Source organism: Mustela erminea, chromosome 12 (assembly GCF_009829155.1).
Source record: "Mustela erminea isolate mMusErm1 chromosome 12, mMusErm1.Pri, whole genome shotgun sequence".
Classification (NCBI taxonomy): domain Eukaryota; kingdom Metazoa; phylum Chordata; class Mammalia; order Carnivora; family Mustelidae; genus Mustela; species Mustela erminea.
In genome coordinates this window covers 87,595,234-87,615,646 of record NC_045625.1, presented here as the reverse complement: position 1 = coordinate 87,615,646, position 20,413 = coordinate 87,595,234, and the positions used below count along the sequence as shown (strand labels likewise).

At 46.2% G+C, this 20,413-nt stretch overlaps 1 protein-coding gene across 6 annotated transcripts in view; it reads left to right on the top strand.

Moving 5' to 3' along the window:
- SPATA6L (spermatogenesis associated 6 like) overlaps window positions 1–20,413 on the top strand; it is a 50,522-nt gene that overhangs the window by 20,546 nt on the left and 9,563 nt on the right. For 5 of the 6 annotated variants that reach the window (XM_032307589.1, XM_032307591.1, XM_032307590.1 and 2 more), the window contains 6 exons: window positions 1,994–2,118; window positions 7,179–7,256; window positions 11,260–11,502; window positions 14,924–15,026; window positions 17,813–17,847; window positions 18,614–18,813. In XM_032307589.1, the coding sequence (XP_032163480.1) occupies window positions 1,994–2,118; window positions 7,179–7,256; window positions 11,260–11,502; window positions 14,924–15,026; window positions 17,813–17,847; window positions 18,614–18,813 (784 nt within the window). Of the gene's footprint in view, window positions 1–1,993; window positions 2,119–7,178; window positions 7,257–11,259; window positions 11,503–14,923; window positions 15,027–17,812; window positions 17,848–18,613; window positions 18,814–20,413 lie in introns of those variants that run through there. The other variant, XM_032307592.1, reaches the window with a different exon arrangement.

Sequence of the window (20,413 nt, the reverse complement as noted above, 5' to 3'; positions counted from 1 at the left end):
CATGGAGTCTTGAAGGCCAGCGTAAGATGCTTTGGTTTTATTCTAGCAGGATGGGGAGCCCATTGGAAGGTTGGAAGAAGATGGAAAGGTACAGTGAGATGTATCTATAACATGGCAGTATATGGAGGAGAGGTCTGTTAGCAGGACAGCAGATGCAGGGAGCCCGGCTCAGGGACGGTGGCCATGGTCCGGGAGGCAGGTGGTGGGGCCGGGACCAGGCTGGTGGCTGTAAGGGTGGAGAGACGACACAGACTTTAGATTTATCCTGGAGATGGAGTCTACAGGGCTAGCTAATGGGTTCACGTGAGGAATGAAAGAGTGAAATTAAGGGTAAATCCTAGAGTTTTGGCTCAAGCTTGTGGTACTTGTTCTGATGGGAGGATAAGGAAGAGCTTTACTTGTGGCAAAAACTCAAGAGTTCTGTTTTGGACCTGTTACCTTGGAGACATGAGGAGACGTTTAAGGTGAAACTTGAAAGATGAATGGGATCTCACTGAGAATGGGAAGGAAGGAAGGACATTCTGGAAGGAGCAGCGTGGGCTGAGGGAGTCCGTACGTAGCAGAGGAGGCAAAGACAGCTCACCAGTCCGTGTGGCTGGTGCACATCCGAGACGATACGAGTGGAAAGATGATTTCCTGATGACAGAGATAATGCGTTCTTTATGCCCTTTCATTCTTATTAGAGCCTGAGCGTTCGTACCGCGCGGAATAAGTAGGAAGACATTACTCCGTCACGTTTGACAATGTCAGGTGTTCGTCCCACGGGTGTGCCAGAAATCCACCCCATCAGAGTTCTCAGAATCAAATGGCTAAGCCGTCTCACTGACTCTGGTTTCTTTTTTAGCGGTGCTCTGCGCAGGGGCCACTCTCGGTCTGACCCTCTCGTGGAGCACCTGCTGTGTAGACAAGGAGGGTTCCGCCAGTAGCCGTCCTTCAGTGCGGTGACTCTCAGTCCTCCTAGACCTGAGATGATCTTTCGGGAGCTCGTGGTTTGTGGCATCGCTTTGCTGTACTGAGATACAATTCATGGTTAATATAACCAGCTCACACACATCGCGGCAAACGGTATACTATCTCAGTTGCAGCAAAGGAGAAATAAAAGGAAAATGGTTGAAAATAATACACTGGTATTGATACCCGAACATTGAGCGTAAGGAGGTGTTTAGACGTGGCATGATTTTCACAATGCCAGTTGCGTCTCAGTAAAGAGCTGAACACAGCCGGGTACAATTGATCCTTAGTTTACATGGTAGCTGCTTTCCTGAAAATTCAGTGTATGTTAAGATCGTGCAAAGCAAGGGCTCCGTGTTCCTATGTAACCGTGAGGTTCCAGGCTCGGCCAATTACAAAACAGCTTCTCACCTGAAACAATGTTATGATGTTAGAATGTTGTGTAGGAGCGTCTTGAACATCGCAGGACATCTTAACATGCAAATTTTTGGAAATGTCCCTGTGGCTGATACCAGCCCTGCTAAGAACCACAGCTTTGGCTGTTCTATGGACCACGGGGATGCTGGTACCTCTGTGTCAGAGGTCACATTGACCTCCACCCTCCCATGCCCCCAGTCTACCTGTAACGTTTGCGTGAATGGGGCATTGTCTGCCTTGTTTCTGTTCTATCCCTAGGGCTTGTCCCAAGATGTGTCCTTAGAAAACATTGTTGCAGGAAAGGACGGGTGGATGCATTGATGGATGGACAGATGGATGGATGGATGAAAACAGATTTTTCTCTTTGTTCTGTTTGGCGGAGCAATCCTTTCGTTTTTTTCTTGTTCTATGACGTGGGAAGGCTTTTAAAAATGATCCATGAGATAAGAAGTAGTAGAAGTCTCTGCTACTCCACCTCTTGAATAACAGGTGCTTTGATCAAAATGTCTATTTTTAGCTGAGTGCCATCTGAGCTGTCACCTGTCTGAGCTTTTGTTTTGTTAAACCTGGGAATGTAGATCATTTTGAGAATGTAAATCTACTTATGGCTCTTCTTTCTTTCTAGTGTGGGAGGAGTTGGCCTGCTATGAAGAAAACACACGGGATTTCCTTTTCCCTGAACCCAAGCTGACACCTTCACTCCCTGGGATGTGCCGGGAGGTGCTCATGAAGACGATCGAGGGGTTTCCAGTAAGTGGTTCACGCCCAGCTGGACTTCAGTGGGGAGAGACTCTTGGGACTTGGACGTCTTATTTCTGATAGGGCTTGTTCTTGAGCAGATCATGGCATCTCAGTTGGTACTCCTAGTGGCCCCGTTTAGATGCCCCATTCAAAACCCAAATTATATGGATTCCCACTGCTGATCTGAGAGGTGGGGGTGTCTTAACCTATCAGGCCAAATCATTGCCTGTTCATACTGTCAATTCCTTCTCAGGATGCTTTCCCCCCTCTTCTTAATGCAGATTAACGGAAAGACTTGATGTTTCTGACTTGATGTTTCTGTAGTGATAATGGAAGCAAATAGAGTTGTGAGAGTAACAACCCTGCCTCTCATTTCTTTTGAGCTTTTGGGTTTTCCTCTGGTATGTTTTTTGTTTTTGTTTTTTTAAAGATTTTATTTATTTATTTCGCAGAGAGAGATCACAAGTAGGCAGAGAGGCAGGTGAGGAGGGGGGTGGGAGCAGGATCCCTGCTGAGCAGAGAGCCCGATGTGGGGCTCCATCCCAGGACCCTGGGATCACAACCTGAGTTGAAGGCAGAGGCTTTAACCCACTGAGCCACCCAGGTGCCCCTCCTCTGGTATGTTATTTTCCTCGTGATAGCTCTCCTGTCAGCCAAGGCAGATGTCAGAGTCTCCACTTAAGGGAAGGGAGAGGGACAGAGGCTCACAGTGAGACTATGGAAGGATCTTGAATGACACAGCAGTTATTCCCATGGCAGTCTGTTTTGGGGGCATTACCTGAACCCAAACTCAGCATATTCATTTTGGTGATCTCTCTGGTGGTTTCTAACCCCACAGCAGCTCTGACAGTTTCCTCAACCGTTATGTTACTCAGAGGGCCTCTGTTGGAAGGGTCACAGCTTTATGAATTTAAAAAGCCTATTTAATACTCACCCCTGCTCTTACTCCCCCATGAATCGCTGTAGTTATGATCTCATAAAATGTCATTGCCTCCTGTTTTGCTGAGAGTATGGTGCTGAATACGTAACATGAAGGACCCTTGTTTCTGTGATGTTTGTGGTGACAGAACTTCTAATATTTCAAGCAGCAAATATTCATCCAAAGTTCTCCTCCTCCGAACTGCTAATGAGCATAACTTTTAAACCCTCCATAATCATGATGGTTTGGTGAAGATCACAGACACCATTTCCCCCCCTCAGAGATATCTGTCACTTATGTCTGTAGTACTTGTGACAATGCTTGCTTTGTTATTTAGAGCTATTGGTATACTGCTCTTCAGAAGCTACAAGGATAAAAACCGGTGCCTATCACGTGGGGGTTACTCTTCATATTAACTGTGGTTTGCCTGAGTCTTCTATTAAGTCAAAGCCATCTGCAAACACGGGGCTGGTATCCAGCTGGGTATCAAGACGAGGAAAAACACACGGTCTTATCTTCTCCCAAATGTCATCTCTGTTTAACTTTGTGAGCACAAGTAGGAAGAAGAGCGTAGAGGAAGTTGTGTTTAGTTACTCATAAACGCAGGTAATCATCAGAGAAAGGGCTTGAAAACTGCTGGGAAAGATCCTCATGCATTAGGGGTAAAGTATCAGTAAAGTTAATGAAACTATATTTAAAAACAATTTGGAAAAAGATAGAGGAGCTCAGTTTTTCTCGAATGTTCCAGAAGGCAAAACAAAACCAGTTGGCATAGTTTTAATGAGGGCTGACCTTCGCTGAGTGCTCACTCGATGTCAGGAAACGTGCTGGGTTTGATACATGACTTACCTTGTTCAGTCCTCCTTAACCCTGCAAGGTGGCTGCCGTTCTTTTCTGGTTTCGTGGCTGGGGAAGCTGGCGCAGGGAGTTGAAGTAATGTGCTCGAAGCCTCCCGGAGAGGGATATTGTGCTGGCCTGTCGGACTTCAAAGTCAGCACGCTTGGTCGCAGCGAGAAGCTGATTCTCTCACATTTCTGTCAGCCCAGTGTCCACTTTCTCTTCATCAATATTGTAGAACGTGAGTGTGGATTATGTGTGCCGGTCAGGCAAATCATTCAGTTGTTTTCTCTTATTATTTCATTAAAAATTAGACTTGTTTCCTCCATAGAAGTGTGACTTTTTCTTTGTATTTCCACATTTCATTTTATTTCGCTTGATACCTTGACAGCTTTTTCTCCTTCCTTTCCTTGGCAAGGTCAAGAATTTTTGTTTTGTTTTGCTTTGTTTGGGCTTTTTGCATAATTTCATTTTTTTGTAAACTGAGCTTTTTGACCAACGTGGGGCTTGAACTCATGACCCCAAGATCAAGAGTCGCATGCTCTACCGACTGAGCCAGCCAGGAGCCCCCCAAATTTTCTTTTCTTTTCTTTTTTTTTTAAAGATTTTATTTATTTGACACAGAGAGAGAGATATCACAAATAGGCAGAGAGGCAGGCAGAGAGAGAGAGAGGGGGAAGCAGGTTCCCCACTAAGCAGAGAGCCCGGTGTAGGGCTTGATCCCAGGACCCTGGGATCATGACCTGAGCTGAAGGCAAAGGCTTAACCCACTGAGCCACGCAGGTGCCCCAAGAATTTTCTTTTTAAATATAATTTGTTTTCTTGTGAGGTGAAGACTGACTTTGTAAAGTAAGCAGAAAGAATATTATTATTTCTTAATTATTCACTTGTAGCTAATCATTTCATTTTTCCTTTGGTGTTGGAATTCTTGAAAAATGGTACTGTGAAATCTGTTTGTTGACCTAACCATTATCACCTTCCTCCTGTTGCTAAGGAAACCGGACAAGAGAGAACCTGTAAATTTCAGCTCTAAACTATTAAGCTAAAATCAGTACTGCTGTGAAAAAGGAAGTACATTCCTCCTTACTGTCTGTAAGTCATTGTCAGGGGTCGAGGTTCTAGGAGGTGAACAAGAATGTGTTACAGGGTGTGGACTCCTGGCAGGTAGGGCACCCTCTTCCTCCTCTCCAGGCGACGTGGAGCAGGGGCCCGAAGGCCGGCTAGACAGCCACAGGTGCAGAAGTTAAGGCTGGACCCCGACTGCCTGGGTTCCGTCCCAGTTTTGCTGCTCAGTGACTGTGACTTTGGGTAAACTACTTAGTCTCTGTGTACCTTAGTTTTCTCACCTATAAAATGGGCTGTTACTAGTCCTTCCCCCATCGGGTTAAATGAGGGTTAAATCTATGTACAGGGTTTAGCATGCTGTCTGGAAGTACAGGCAAGTACACGATGTGAGCGGTCACAGTTGGTCATACTGTCATTTCAGGGGTTAGCACGGCCTCCCTGCGAGGCCATGAGACAGCGGCGCAAGTCGGTGCCTCAAGTGGTGACTTGTTCAGGGTCGGACAGCCCCTTAGCCCAGCCACTGGTCTGTTCTTCGTCAGGGGACTAGAAGTTTTGCCTTTTATGGAAGGTCATGTAAATGGAATCTTAGTCTACAACCCTTTGAGACTGGCTTCTTTCACTTTGAAAAACGCCATTGCGAGCCGCCCATGTGATGGTGTGTGTCAGTAGTCTCTTCTTCATTACCATTGACCGTGTGTCTGTGTGTGTCCCTGTGCGCCTGTGTGTGTCTGTGTGCGCCTGTGTGCACCTGTGTCTGTATGTCTGTGTGCGCCTGTGTGTGTCTGTGTGCGCCTGTGTGTACCTGTGTCTGTATGTCTGTGTGCGTCTGTGTGCGTCTGTGTGCACGTGTGTATGTCTGTGTGCATCTGTGTGCATCTGTGTATGTCTGTGTGTGCCTGTGTGCGCCTGTGTCCGTCTGTGTGCACGTGTGTATGTCTGTGGGCATCTGTGTGCATCTGTGTATGTCTGTGTGTGCCAGTGTGCGCCTGTGTGCTTCTGTGTGCACCCGTGTGCACCTGTGTGTGTCTGTGTGTGCCTGTGTGAGTCGGTGTGCGCATGCACATTATTCAGCGTGGTACCCGTCAGAGACAGGAGTGCCGATCAATGAAACAAAATGGAGAGTTTGGGAATAGAGCTAATGAACATAAATATTTGGTACAATACAAAGCACGTTTTTCAAAGCAAGCAGGTGGGGAAGGAGGACCTCTGGGTATCGCTCCTCCCAGATAATGTCACTCAATCCTGCGGGTCAGCGCATTAAAGAGAGTAGCTAATGGCATGAACGCTGGAGCCAGAGCTCCTGGGTCCAGCGACCAGCCCCCAGCCCAGCGTCACTGGCCGTCAGCTGACTGACTTACTCATCCACAGAGTCCGGATTCTGGAGCGCCACCTCGCGGGGTTGTTGGGACGCACCGATGGGTCGTTCTATGCAGAGCACTTAGGTCAAGGCCTGGCGCAGATTGCATGTTACACAGGGCGTAGCTCTTCTCATTATGCTTATGTTTTATTTTTCAGTTTTATTGATGTATAATCAACCAATAAATAGTGTATACACTTAAGGGATACAACTTGATATTTTGATACACAATGTGAAATAATTGCCACATCAAGCTAATTAACTTATCCATCACTTATTACTCATTTAGCCTTTTCTTTCTTTTCTCTCTCTCTCTCGTTCTTTCTCCCTTTCCCTCCCTTCATCCTTCCTTCCTTCCTGTCCCGAGGATACGTAAGATCCACCCTCGCAGAAAATTTCAAATTTACAGTGCAGTATTATTAACGACGGTCACCTTGCTGCACATCAGCTAGACCTGTAGAACTCAGTCATCTTGCACAACTAACTGAGACTTTGTGCCCTCGACCACCACCTCCCCATCTCCCCCAGCCTCCAGCCCCTACTGGGAACAGGATTCTTCTCTCTGCTTCGATGAGTGTGACTGTTTTAGATCCCACACGTAAGTCAGGCACACCGTATTTGCCTCTCTGGATCTGGCTTATTTCACTTAGTATGATGTTCTCTAGATTATTCTATGTGGTCATAAAAGTTGGGATTTCCTGCTTTTTAAAGGCTGAATAGTATTTCATCATATATATATTTGTTATGTATATATTGTAGGTAATATGTGTGGATTATGCCAACCGCACAAAAAAGTAATTAAGTGCTTACATGTTTTCAAGTTAGAGGATGTGGGCCAAAAATCTATTTCCAATAATTTTATTTGCTTCTTTTATGCTGTTTTATTTTTAGGGCATTGCTCCCAAAATAGAGTTTTCTACAAGGACAGCCATCAGAGAATGTGTGTTTCTGCAAAGAAACAGATTTCCTGTAAGTATAACCAAGAACCCAGTGATAGAACTGTCAGGAATTTTCTCCACAGACTTAAAGAATTTCAGCCCACCAAGTTTCAATGTAACTGGATGAATAGAAACCTGGAGATTTATTGCTGGGTGTGAATTTCCATATTCAAATTATTTGTTCCGCCCTATCACATTTGACCGAGTGCTTTTGACAGGTGTTCATCATGGTCTCGTTGGTGGAAGAGATGCAAAAGCTAAAATCACAAGTTTGATGTAAGGCGGCTGCTTAGCATTCTTGTTACTGTTACATGACTTCTGCCCTTGATCGTTTGAATAATAGCATCCGTTCGTTCTTTTCCTGAGGCCGCAGCACAGAGCTGTATTGGTGGGCTGTCTTTGGCGATCACAAAGGGCCTTGGGGCATCCTTGAGCACTCTTCATTTCTCTGTCATGCTGACTGCTTTCGGTGTTTCTTTTTACCTTATTGTACATAATTTTTAACCATTTAAAATATCTTCTAGAACAATATGGAAAATGAATGAATGTACTTTGTAAAGCTTCTTCAGGGGCTTTGCTTGTCATCCCAAATGTTGCCTGGATGTCCTGGAAAATCCTTGAAAGTGTAGACTATGGGTTAAGGCCTACTGAATGCAGAGGGTCACTGATCTGTGCAAAGCCATCAGTCCTCTGGGTGTCACAACTCAGGAGGCCAGTGACTAATTCTGGAAGGCATTGGCTGTTTTTTATTAAAAAATTCTTTTTTTAAATTTATTTTTTAGAAAGAGAGAGAGAGCATGAGCAGGAGGGGCAGAGGGAAGAGGGAGAGAGAATCCCAAGCAAGCTCTGAGCACAGAGCTGGATGTAGGCTTGATCTCATGACTCTGAAATCACAACCAGAGTTGGATGCTAAGTGACTGAGCCACCCCGGTGCCCCCACATTGGCTGTTTTTTAGTTTCTCCCTATTTGCCCACTATTTTCTCCAATCTGATATAGGTGCACAGTGATTTTTATTGTTTATTTTTTAAAAAGATTATTTATTTATTTGACAGAGATCACAAGTAGGCAGAAAAGCAGGCAGAGAAAGAGAGGAGGAAGCAGGCTTCCCGCTGAGCTGAGAGCCGGATGTGGGGCTGGATCCCAGGATCCCGGGATTGTGACCTGAGCTGAAGGCAGAGACTAACTCACTGAGCCACCCAGGCACCCCACACAGTGATTTTTTTTTTCAGTCTGTCTCTCTCTTATACTCTGCCATTTTAATATTGTTTTGGCCTCTTAATATTGGTCTTCCATTAAGTCTTAACTTTTTTTTTTTTTAAAGACTTTATTTATTTATTTGACAGACAGAGATCACAAGTAGGCAGAGAGGCAGGCAGAGAGAGAGAGAGAGAGAGGGAAACAGGCTTCCTGCGGAGCAGAGAGCCCGATGCGGGGCTCGATCCCAGGACTCTGAGATCATGACCTGAGCCGAAGGCAGCAGCCCAAACCACTGAGCCACCCAGGCACCCCACACAGTGATTTTTTTTTAGTCTGTCTCTCTCTTATACTCTGCCATTTTAATATTGTTTTGGCCTCTTAATATTGGTCTTCCATTGTCTTAACTTTTTAAGGTAGTACCTCTTATCGTTTTTTTCCTTGTAACAGAAGTATTTAGTTTAGAACACCAGAAAATGCAGATAAGCAAACCAGACAAAAATAAAAATTGCCTGTCATCCTTATTATGCAGAGATGAGCATGACTCATTTCTTTGAGTATATTCTTCTGTACACACACACACACACACACACACACACACACACACATTATTTTAATGTTAAAAGATTGGGATCATGCAATACTGCATATGATTTTGCATTTTTCCTTTTTCACTAATACTCCACAAACATGTTTCTAACAATCTTTTTGTTGTTGTTTAAAGATTTTATTTACTTATTTATTTGACAGAGAGAGAAGACACAAGCAGCAAGAGTGGCAGGCAGAGGGAGAAGCAGGCTCTCTGCCGAGCAAGGAGCCCAATGCAGGGCTCAGTCCCAGGACCCTGGGATCATGACCTGAGCCACAGGCAGACGCTTAATGACTAAGGCACCTGGCGCCCCTAACATCCTTTTTAAAAAAAAAAAAAAAAATTATTTATTTTAGAGAGAGAGCATGAGGAGGGGGAGGGGCAGTAGAAGATGGAGAGAATCTCAAGACGAATCCACACTCTGCGTGGAGCGTGATGTGGGGCTCGATCTCATGACCCTGAGATCATGACCTGAGCAGAAACCAAAAATCAGATGCTTAACTGACTGAGCCATCCAGGTGCCCCGTGTCTCACATCCTTAAGCATCCTTAGGCCATGCAGTTTTTCACAGCTTCATAATTGGCCGTTGTATGGACGTACCATGATTTGGCCAATGGTTTTCTTGTTGGGTTCTTCACTGATAGAGTAGTCAGAGTCTGGTCAGGAAGCAAAACCACACCTGTTCTTTTAGTAAAAAGATCTAATTAATTTTTTTTTTAAAGGCCAAACAGGGATTAAAGGACTGAAGGACTGAGGGTAAAAGGGGACACGAAGTGACAGACATAGTCACTTGAGGAAGCGGCTTCCATCCCTAGGGCTGAGGGACGAGAGGAAGAGGTGGGGTCATTAAGCTCCTAGGAGCCTGAGGGAGAGACCCCACACAGCGGGGACCAGAGCTGTGGGGAGGGGCTGCTTGCCCGGGTGCTTCCTCAGGGGTTCCGAGTGGGGCTCTGATGAGTGGGACTGGGACCTCTTGGAGGGACAGTGCTCGCTGCTGGTGCCCCTGGAGCTTGGAGGGAGGGTCCGGTGGGGCAGGACTCAAAGCTCTGAGCAGCGGACTCTGGCCGCCTGGTGCTGGTAGATCTGAGCGGGGCGCCCCGAGGCCGGGTCTGGGGTTATTGGGGCGAAAACTAGACACTGGCCCTGCGTGCGTCTCTCACGGTGCAGCCCCGTGGCTGGGGTGACGCCGACGGAGCAGAAGGCAGAGCTCAGGGTGGGAGTCCTGGCTTCCTCCTCCGGATCGCAGCTTCCCTCGGGCGCCTCCTAGTGGTGGAGCCTCTGCGGAACCGCGGGCGGAGCAGAAGGGTTTGGCCCGTATCCCAAAGCTGAGTACCAGCCACGTGGGTTTGGAGCAGAGAGGAAATTGCTTACCAGTATAAATGATTGCTCTCTCTCTCTCTCTCTCTCTTTTTTTTTTGATTTTTCATTTTTTGAATGGTTATAAGAATGTCTGTACCTGGGGCGCCTGGGTGGCTCAGTCGGTTAAATGTCTGCCTTCAGCTCAGGTCATGATCTTACTGTCCTGGGATCAAGTCCCTCATGGGGCTCCCTGCTGAGAAGGGACATCTGCTTCTCCCTCTCCCTTTGCCCCTGCCCTGTCCTCTCTCTTTCTCAAATTAAAAAAAAAAAAAAAAAAAAAGAATGTAGCTATGCACATACATAGTCATTTCCTTACAATGAATTCCTTGACGAGAAACTGCTAGGCCGGAATGTATGCCCGATTCAGCCCCTACCCCCAATAAATCATCTATCTGTGATGAGGGAGGGGTGTCTGATACCTTCCAACTTCCTCCTAATGCAAAAACTTTTCACTGTTTGAAATATATGATGCCAGCCTAGTAAGTAATGTTAAGCTGAGCTAAAGAAAAACTAAGGAGAGAACACCCTTTCTTAAGTTCACGTTTGGCAAATCTGGGATGTTCAGTCTTCTTCCTGAGTTAGACAAAGTTCCATTCAATACAGTTCTGTCCTGATTGAATTTTTCTTCTTTTTTCTCCCATTTTCCATTTTTATTTTAAAAAAAGATTTAGTTTATTTATTTGACAGACAGAGATCACAGGTAGGCAGAGAGGCAGGCAGAGAGAAGGAGGGGGAAGCAGGCTCCCTGCTGAGTAGAGAGCCCGATGCGGGACTCGATCCCAGGACCCTGGGATCATGACCTGAGCCGAAGGCAGAGGCTTTAACCACTGAGCCACCCAGGCGCCCCCCATTTTCCATTTTTAAAAACAGCATTTCTTGTTTTTCTTCCAGGAAGAAAGATATAATAACTCAGGAAGGCCTTTTTCTGCAACAGATGGACCCAAACTCCCCTTAAATAATACGAAGAGGAAGCCAAAGGACAGTAATCTCAACAGATTGCCCCAAAGCGTGCAAACCCGTGCACCCTCTCCCGTTTCCGCCCGACGCTGCTTTCACGACCAGCCTGCTCAGCTGAACCTTGGAAATAACATCAGGCTCTCCGGGGGAAGCAAACCTCCATTTGTAGTGAGACACGTGAGCCTTAAATTATTTTTCAGAGTCTGGAAACGTAAAGGTGCGAATGAGGAGAAAACCCAGAAAGGCTGGGCCATAAGAACACGTGGGTGTTACCAAATAAAGGGGGAATTCCTTTTTTTTTTTGAACTGGAAACATTTTATTGTTTTAGTTTATATTTTTTAATGTATTTTTTATTATGTTCAATTAACCAACACATAGTACATCGTCAGTTTTTGACGTACTGTTCCACATTTCATTAGTGGCGTGTAACACCCCGAGCTCGTCACCACACGCGCCCTCCTTGATACCCACCACCCAGTCACCCTGTGTTCCCATCCCTTCCCTTCTGCAACCTCTGTTTGGTTTCTAGAGTCATGGCTTGTCTCCCTCTCTGATTCCTTCCCCTTCAGGGTTCCCTCCCTTCCCCTGCGACCCCCCCACTGTTCCTTATGTTCCACATATGAGTAATTGTCTCTGTCTGCTTGATTTACTTCACTTAGCATAACCCCCTCCAGTTCCATCCAAGTTGATGCAAAAGATGGGCATTCATCCTTTCTGATGGCTGAGTAATATTCCCTTGTATATATGAACCACGTCTTGATCCATTCATCTGTTCATTTTTTTAAAAAGATTGTATTTATTTATTTATTTATTTGTCAGAGAGAGAGAGAGTAAGAGAGCACACAAGCATGGAGGAGGGGCAGAGACAGAAGCAGGCTCCCCGCTGAGCAGGAAGGCCAAGGTGGGACTTGATCTCAGGACCCCAGGATCATGACCTGGGCCAAAGGCAGACACTTAACTGACTGAGCTGCTCTGGTGCCCCTGAAGAGGGAATTCAAATTGGGGCGCCTGGGTGGCTCAGTGGGTTAAAATCTCTGCCTTCGGCTCAGGTCGTGATTTTGGGGTCCTGGGATCGAGCCCCACATTGGGCTCTCTGCTCAGCGGGGGGCCTGCCTCCCCCTCTTTCTCTGCCTGCCTCTCTGCCTACTTGTGATCTCTATCTGTCAAATAAATAAAACCTTTAAAAAAAAAAAGAGGGAATTCAAATTAAATAATAACTATGATTAGCTGAAGTTCGCTGCCTAGAGTCATTATCAGGAAAGTCATCTAAAAGGATGCCTGAGTGGCTCCTTTGGTTAATCGTCTGCCTTTGGCTCAGGCCATGATCCCAGGGTCCTAGGATCGCGTCCCACATCGGGCTCCCTGGTCAGTGGGGAACCTGATTCTCCCTCTGCTTGCTGCTCCCCCTGTTTATGCTCTCTCCCTCTCCCTCTGACAAATAAATAAATAAATCTTAAAAAAAAAAAAAGTCATACAAAGATGTCTCATGTAGAGGACTTGCTCAGTACATGTCAGTCATCCCTATTTTTAATTTTTGGAAATTATTAATAGAGTGTGATCCCTCCCTGTGACAACCTGCCATATTTTTTTTTTATCCAGAAGGATCAGCGGACTGGCAGGAGTAGAAGACACACATAACAAAGGCTGATGCGTGCTCTCTAGCAATAGAAAACGAAAGCTTCCTCAGTTTTAAAGAAAAGTGCTTGAGTTTTTAAAATGGGGTGGTTGTTCATTGGCAGGACACACGTGTCTGCACGAAGTAGAGGCGATGGGCCTCCTCACAGCCCTCATTAATGCCGACGTAGATGTAGCCCCCAGGAAGCAGCCGGCACACGTCATCACACTAGCCTCCTGCCATTGTGTTGCCTGGGAGAGTAATGCAAAGTAGAAAAAAATGAAAAAAAAAATTACCTATTGGCTCACCAGCATAAACAAAAAGTAGAAAATTTATTCAATTGAGTACATTTTCTTTCACTTTTTACAATTCCATAAGGTTTTTCCCCCACCCCAAAGCTGTAGTTCTACTGGATATCCAGACGAGTTTCTCAATATATACATGGTTAATACGACATTTAAAAGCATCTCTTACATCACGTTCTGGTTAATGACTTATTCTCTGAGAGCTCTTATAACTCCGGTCACTGGGACGCCTGGGTGGCTCAGTTGGTTAAGCGGCTGCCTTCGGCTCAGGTCATGATCCCAGCGTCCTGGGATCGAGTCCCACATCGGGCTCCCTGCTCAGCAGGGAGTCTGCTTCTCCCTCTGCCTCTGCCTGCCATTCTGTCTGCCTGTGTTCATGCGCTCTCTCTCTCTCTGACAAATAAATAAAAAAATCTTTAAAAAAAAAAAAAAAAAAAAAAAGATAACTCCGGTCACTAACTGTTGATATTATTGTCAAGTTGATAACTTGGCTTCAGATCCCTGCTGGTGGTGTTTGCGCGTGAACATAAGATACAGAGCGCAGTCAGCCGCAAAGTGGGGATGTGACAGGGACAACGGTGTGCAGGGCTGGTTTGTAACAGAGGTTACTTGGCTAGAAACCATAGAACAGCTGTTTTCCTCCTGGTCTTGGGTAAAAATGGCAAAGTCTAACAACCAGTCTTTAAACACGGCTTTATAAAACTGTTGTTGAATTGAATTTATTGGGCAGTCTGCTTCATTCCGTTGGAAGTAGATTTTTGTGAGATACACTGTAGTTGACGCCCCTTGGGCTAAATAATCTTAAAATCTTGGTAGATGTCATAGGGAATAAAACTGGCTTAATATTTATTTTATTTAACAAATTCTCATACAGTCTCTACTGTGTACCACGCCCTTCTCTAAATGCTTTCTATGGATTCACTCTTATGTAGCTTGATTTCCTGATCGTATGTGACATTTCTTCAAGTAGAAGCATTAAAATTTAGAGGGTCCTAATGGGAAGACTGGACATTCTAATCAATATATTTCTGAAAGTAGGATGAAGAGGACTGTTATAACTTGCCTGCTTGAAATTAAAAGATAGAAATGAACAAGATAAAAAAAATCCAGCAACTCTGTGTCATAAATATTTGGGAGGAGTCCCTATTTCAAGTGTTTGGACTGGCTTACAGATTGTCTTGTCCAATTCAGGAACATAAGATCACCTTCATTAAAATAATGTAGTTGCTACTATTCTTTTTTTCAAGGTTCTAGACACTCACACTGGAAGGGCGTGTGGATGGCTGAAATACCAGCCAGTCATCATCCCTGGTCTCCAGGGAGGACCCCATCTCGGCCCACACTGCTCACTGTTTAGGACCATGAAACTCTGTCCTATTTTGAAATATTTTGAAATAAACTCCACTTGCTCTTTGCTGGGCTCGATCCTGAACCTGTGGTTAAAATATCATTGATGTCTGACTTTATGCTAACATTTAGCCCATACCTTCATGTTGAAGCAAACTTCCCTTGTTGGGATAACATTGAACGTGCCTGGAGCCTGGAATGTAATTTGTTCCCGGTCTCTCTTTACCCACGTGGCCCCCATTTGAGGGGGAGAAGGGCGCTACAGGTAACGAGGAGAGGGTAACACAAGGGAATGGTGGGTTCAGATCGTATTTCTTCCCTTTCTTTCAGGTGGACAGTGCAAAGCCTTTTGGCGAGAATATTTCAGAGTATCAGTCCCGAAAGTCGAGAAGAAAACTTAAGTTTTCAACCTTGCCTTTTCCGGGGAGAAGAGGTACTCGAGTTTCTTGTTAACGCCCGTACATTCCCCAGTGGGAACAAATGCATCTGCCTTGGAAATCTTCTTTCGTTCTGGGCCATCCCGAGTTTCTCTGGAAACTCGAGGCCTGATTCTCAAGTCGAGTCCAGTGGTGGAGTTGGCAGGGCGGGAGCTCCCCTGGGGCAGAGCCGGAGGAGAAGCTGTCCCTTTCCCAGTTCCCCGAGCTGCGGCAGGAGCTCGCTCCCTGGCACGCCATCGCCTGCGAGCTCTGTGGCAGGTGCTCCCTGGCTGGGCCGGGCACGCGGGGGTCGGCTTGTCCTGGTGTGAACGCCCTCAGAGGCACCGCTGAGAGCTCACAGATGAGGCTTGGCATTTCTCCGGACGGGAAGGAGTGGGAGCTCGGGGAGAGATCAGGAGGCATAACCTCTGCTCCTTCCAGGTCAGGGAGGAGGGAACCAACGCTGCCTGAAGCCGGGCTCAGTTAGGTTAAGGCAGGAAATCCCACCCGTGGAGGGGTCAGGACCCTTTTGCCTTCGTAAATATTATTGTTTATACAGGTTTTTTTGTTTTTATTTATACGGATGAGATCTATTAATAGTTTATATAGATGAGATCTATTAATATCTAGCATTTTAGAAATGGAAGCTGAGAAATTTGTAAAATACTGGACTACACAAGCACCCCTTCCGTTAGCCGTTCTGAGTGGTGATGTCAGGACGCATCATGTAGCTTTTGGAAACTTCCATTGTACAGTTGTGAGAGAATGAGAAAAAGAGAAGTCTTAGTGTTACTGGAACAGTCTTGACCTTGCAGAGCTCCTGAAAGTTCTTGGTGACCTCTGGGGAGATCTCTGGACACAAGATATGTTGAGAGTCACTGAGTAAGTGCATCTCTTGGTGGCATTGACCTTATGATTGAACCCCCCACACCATATCAGCTCTGAAGGTCATGGTGGTGAGGTTCGTCCATTCCTGAACTTGATCAGAATTCTTAGTCTAGAAATGCCAGCCCGTTTTCTTGACTCCTGGTGGAATTGGACTTAGGCCGTCCCTGATGACAAGTTCCCTATTTTAGGCTTAAAGGCTTGTACTTTAAAGGGGGCCGCATGGTCTCTTTTGGTAACTCAAGTCGGTGTTCTTGAATCACAGTGACTGTTAGCAGCCCACCGAGGTCAGAGTGCAAGGTTTGAAGCAGAAGGTGCTTTGTCACCTCTGACATTTAATTTAAGTCCTTTGGATTGAAAATCACCCATGTCGCCTATACAAGCAGCACTGCCTTCCCTGTTACGGTGAAATCAGGCAACGGCAGACGTCCTTTCCCAGGGACGACATGGTGGGCTTAATGCTGGCTCGGTTACGATGGGGCTCTCGTGCATCACACCGGTCTCGGCCTCTTTGTCTTTTCTTAATCCTGGCAGGTGGAGAAGGGAGGCTCCAGAGAGCTTACAGAGTGTGCACTGGTCACACCCCCAGTGTTTGGCATACCTACATTTAGAGAAGACGTTCAGACCTCTGGTTTCTCAGCTGGAGTCCCCGTAGCTTCCAAGCCAGACCTTTGCTTAGGTCACCTGTCAGCTCATTCATCCAGGCCTAAGGTAGACGAAAGCAGTGCTGCTCAAGCTTGAATGTGCATTCCAATCACCTGGGGGTCTTGTTCCAGAGTAGATTTGAATTCAGCAGGGCTGGGGTGGGGCCTGGGAGCCCTTTTTTCTTGCAAGCTTCCAGGTGATGACGTGGCTGGCCCACGGACTGCACTTTGAGAGACAACGGAACAAGGGCTAGCCCCCTGTGAAAGGGAGTGCTCCAAACAGTTGCAAGGGGGTTCTAGGCAACAGGCACATTTGTGGCTGTGGCTGTAAAGGGCCTTAGCATTGCCAGCCCCCCTGCTCAGCTGGGAGCTAGGGAGAAGACAGACACACCCACGGCTGTGCCTGGAGGCTGTGAGCGCTGGGCTGGAAAAAAACCCTTTTCTTATCTCTCTTTGTACTGCTAGTGGCAGGGGGACATCAGCAATCCTCTGAAAGCCGGTTGTCACTGCCTAAGCCCCAAGCACAGAGAAGGAAGGCATGGTGGCCTTGGCCTAGCCTTGCAAAGACGCCTTCCAAAAGCATTTTTTTTTTTTTTCGAATTTGGAAAAATCCAATTTAGTCTTGATTCTGCCTGTGTGTGTTTATCACATCACTTCCTGGTCATTCTCACCACCCTCTGGCATTAGGTCTGTTTAACTTAGGATCGTTCAGGGTCCTGATGACGCTGTGCACCTCTCCTGCCTTATGCTTTCCCCAGCTCTTGTGTCTTTATTGTCTCTATGTAACCTTTGTGTCTGCCTTAGACAAGTATGCTCGAGAATTCCTGCATAAATAGGGCTCCACATAAACCAAAGACAGAGGGAATGACAGAAGAGGCAGAGTAGAAGAATTTTATTTATCTGACAGCCACCTGGCTTTCTTTCAGGCTCTGGGTGCCTGGGCCAGTATGGGTTTTTGTTTTCCAGGCTGTGTCAGGATTACCGAATTTGCGGCTTCACTTTAGGCTCTCCTTTGCCCTTCCCACATCCCTGTGTGCTGTCCTTAATAACATAACTTCATCGGGCCTCAGGGGGACAGAAACACTCCTAGATAGGATCGCAGTGACTCAAGGGACTTGTAAACGTCGACAGTGTAACTTACAAGGGAGCATTTAAATTCTTTAATAATTCATCCCCATGTCATATTTCCGTGCTCTGTGGAACGAATGTCACAGTGGTGTTAGGGGTAATTGGTCGTAACGAGTCACTGAAACGCCTCTTCCTCTTTCTTCTAGCTGCTTCTCTTGACAGCCTTGCCGCTAACGTAAAGGTAACTGTAGAAATAGCATTTCTGAAACCACTGGCTTCCCGCTTCTAATGTCGGTTATTGTGCCTTCCCCAGTGAGTGGTGGGAAGTGTATTGCTAGCAAGTGCTGCTCATGGGACTGGATTGCTGGAGTCTCAGCAGAGTCTGAGCGATGCCTGGGCCCTCCTGTGTGCTTTGCGCTCGTTGGTTTGTTCCCCTCACGTATGCTCTCTTCGCCTGTGGAGTGAATCCCCCCTGCATGTGGCCCCAGAACCTGCTTCAGGAGTAGGTGTTCTTCCTGCTCTTTTTCCTAAGCGGACACTTTCATAATACATACGGAGGTGGTAAGTCACTCGCTCTCGAAGTTTGATTGGTTTGGGGAGATGCAGGCTCAAACGTCGATGTTCCAACATGAAAATTGATACAGGCAAAGAACGGAGCGGATGGGGCTTTTCATGCTGTGGCATTTAAATAGTTTATTTAAAAAAATGATGTCTTCACCAAACCTGATAATCCCATATGCTCATAAATCAAACCTCAGAGCACGAGTTTCTTTTGGCTTGTGGATATAGGCCAAATGTGCAGAATTTTGGTTACCTTGCCTTGACCTTGAGCTTCTGAGCATTTTGTCTCTCACACTGCCAGTTCCTGCTCCTCTTTTACTGGGGGAGCTCCCGGGGGGGCAGGCCCTCTATCCGCTTGTCCCTTCCTCACCCCACCCACCCTCAGCTCTAAATTCAGCCAACGAAAACAAAATCACAGCTGAAGAATCATGCATGTTGTCCCTTAGGTTATCAAAGAGCCAGATGAACGGATTGTTTTAAGGAAAGAATCATCGTCACCTTTCGATTCAAGTAAGTTCGGAAAACCCTCGCCCAGTTACAGTAACCAAGGGGATGCCGATTTCCTCGGGGAAGCTTCGTTCGCCGCCTCCCAGCATTCCAGATCCGCCAGCCCTCCTCGGGATGAGCCCCTTCTCTGCGACGAAAGGTCAGCGGCAAGCCCCCTGTTTATTTCATTGTGCGGAGAGTGTGTTGTGGTCTAGCAGGCATGAAGCCTGGTCACTCTGTCGCTTGCTTCCTTAGGGTTATACAGCTGTGGATAGGAAAAATCAGTGTTCGTTTTTAAGTCTTCCCAGAAGGAAGAGTTGAAGCCTTTTCTCTTGCCTGTGGAAAGCAGATCTCAGAATGTTTGTTGAAAATGGGACAAACATGGGGCGCCTGGGTGGCTCCGTGGGTTAAGCCTCTGCCTTAGGCTCGGGTCATGATCCCAGGGTCCTGGGATCGAGCCCCGCATTGGGCTCTCTGCTCAGCGGGGAGCCTCCCCCCACCCACCTGCCTCTCTGCCTGCTTGTGATCTCTGTCTGTCAAATAAATAATAAAATCTTAAAAAAAAAGCAAATGGGACAAACAGCTAACTTGGCATAGATGCTGTTTATCTATCCGTTTTTGTCTTCCATAAAAAAAAATAGGAGTGAAAAAAAATCACTCATAGTTCTGCCGCTCAAAGGCAAAGATTATTAACATGTAGGTGTATTTTCTCCTTTTTTTGGACATTTTTTTGGCTTATGTATAGGATTGACACAAATAACACTCCCCACCTCCTGCCCAGTTGCGTGTTTGTGGAGGGCAGACCAGAAATCGAGAGAGGGACCTTTGTTTTCCAGACTGTACCATCTGGTAAAATGACCAGCCATCCAGCTGGCCTGGGACGACTGACTTCAGCCCTTGACGTCCTGCATTCTGGGAAACCCCTGATTCCCAGGCAAGCCAGGACGGTCTGGTCACCTGAGCTCCGGGAAAATGGCACTGAAGATAACTTTTTTTTTTTTAAATAAATTTTTTTTTTTAAGATTTTATTTATTTATTTGACAGACAGAGATCACAAGTAGGCAGAGAGGCAGGCAGAGGGAGAGGAGGAAGTGGGCTCCCTGCAGAGCAGAGAGCCCGATGCGGGACTCGATCCCAGGACCCTGGGATCATGACCTGAGCCAAAGGCAGAGGCTTAACCCACTGAGCCACCCAGGTGCCCCTGAAGATAACGTTTTTAAGACAGTTGTTAAAAATGGATAGTTAACATATTATACTAGTTTCAGGCGTACAGCGTAATGATTCCGTTTTTGTGTATATTGTAGAATGATCATTCCAGTAAACCCAGTTTACCTCAGTCACCATATGTAGCTACAGAATTTTGTTTTTTCTACAGAGTGCTGAGAACTCTTAAGATTTATTCTCTCTCTCTCTCTCAAAAAAAGATTTATTCTCTCAGCAACTTTTAAATATCCAAAATGGTGTTAACTATGTCTCTGCGCATACGTCTCTATATTTCTTTTATAACAGGAAATTGTCCTTTTGACTCCCCCGACCCCCGGAGTCCAGCCACCAGCAGTCTGGTCTCTGTAGCCGTGAGCTTGTTTGTGTTCTTCCTTAATTCCACCTACACATGAGATCACATGGTTTTTGTCTTTCTTAAGACAGTTGTTCTGGAGAAAAAAAAAAAACTAACAAAAAACAAACAGCTGTTCTGAATGCGGGCTATGCCTGTCTCCTCTTCTCTGCCCTGTTAGTCATGACAATGAGGAGAGAGAGTC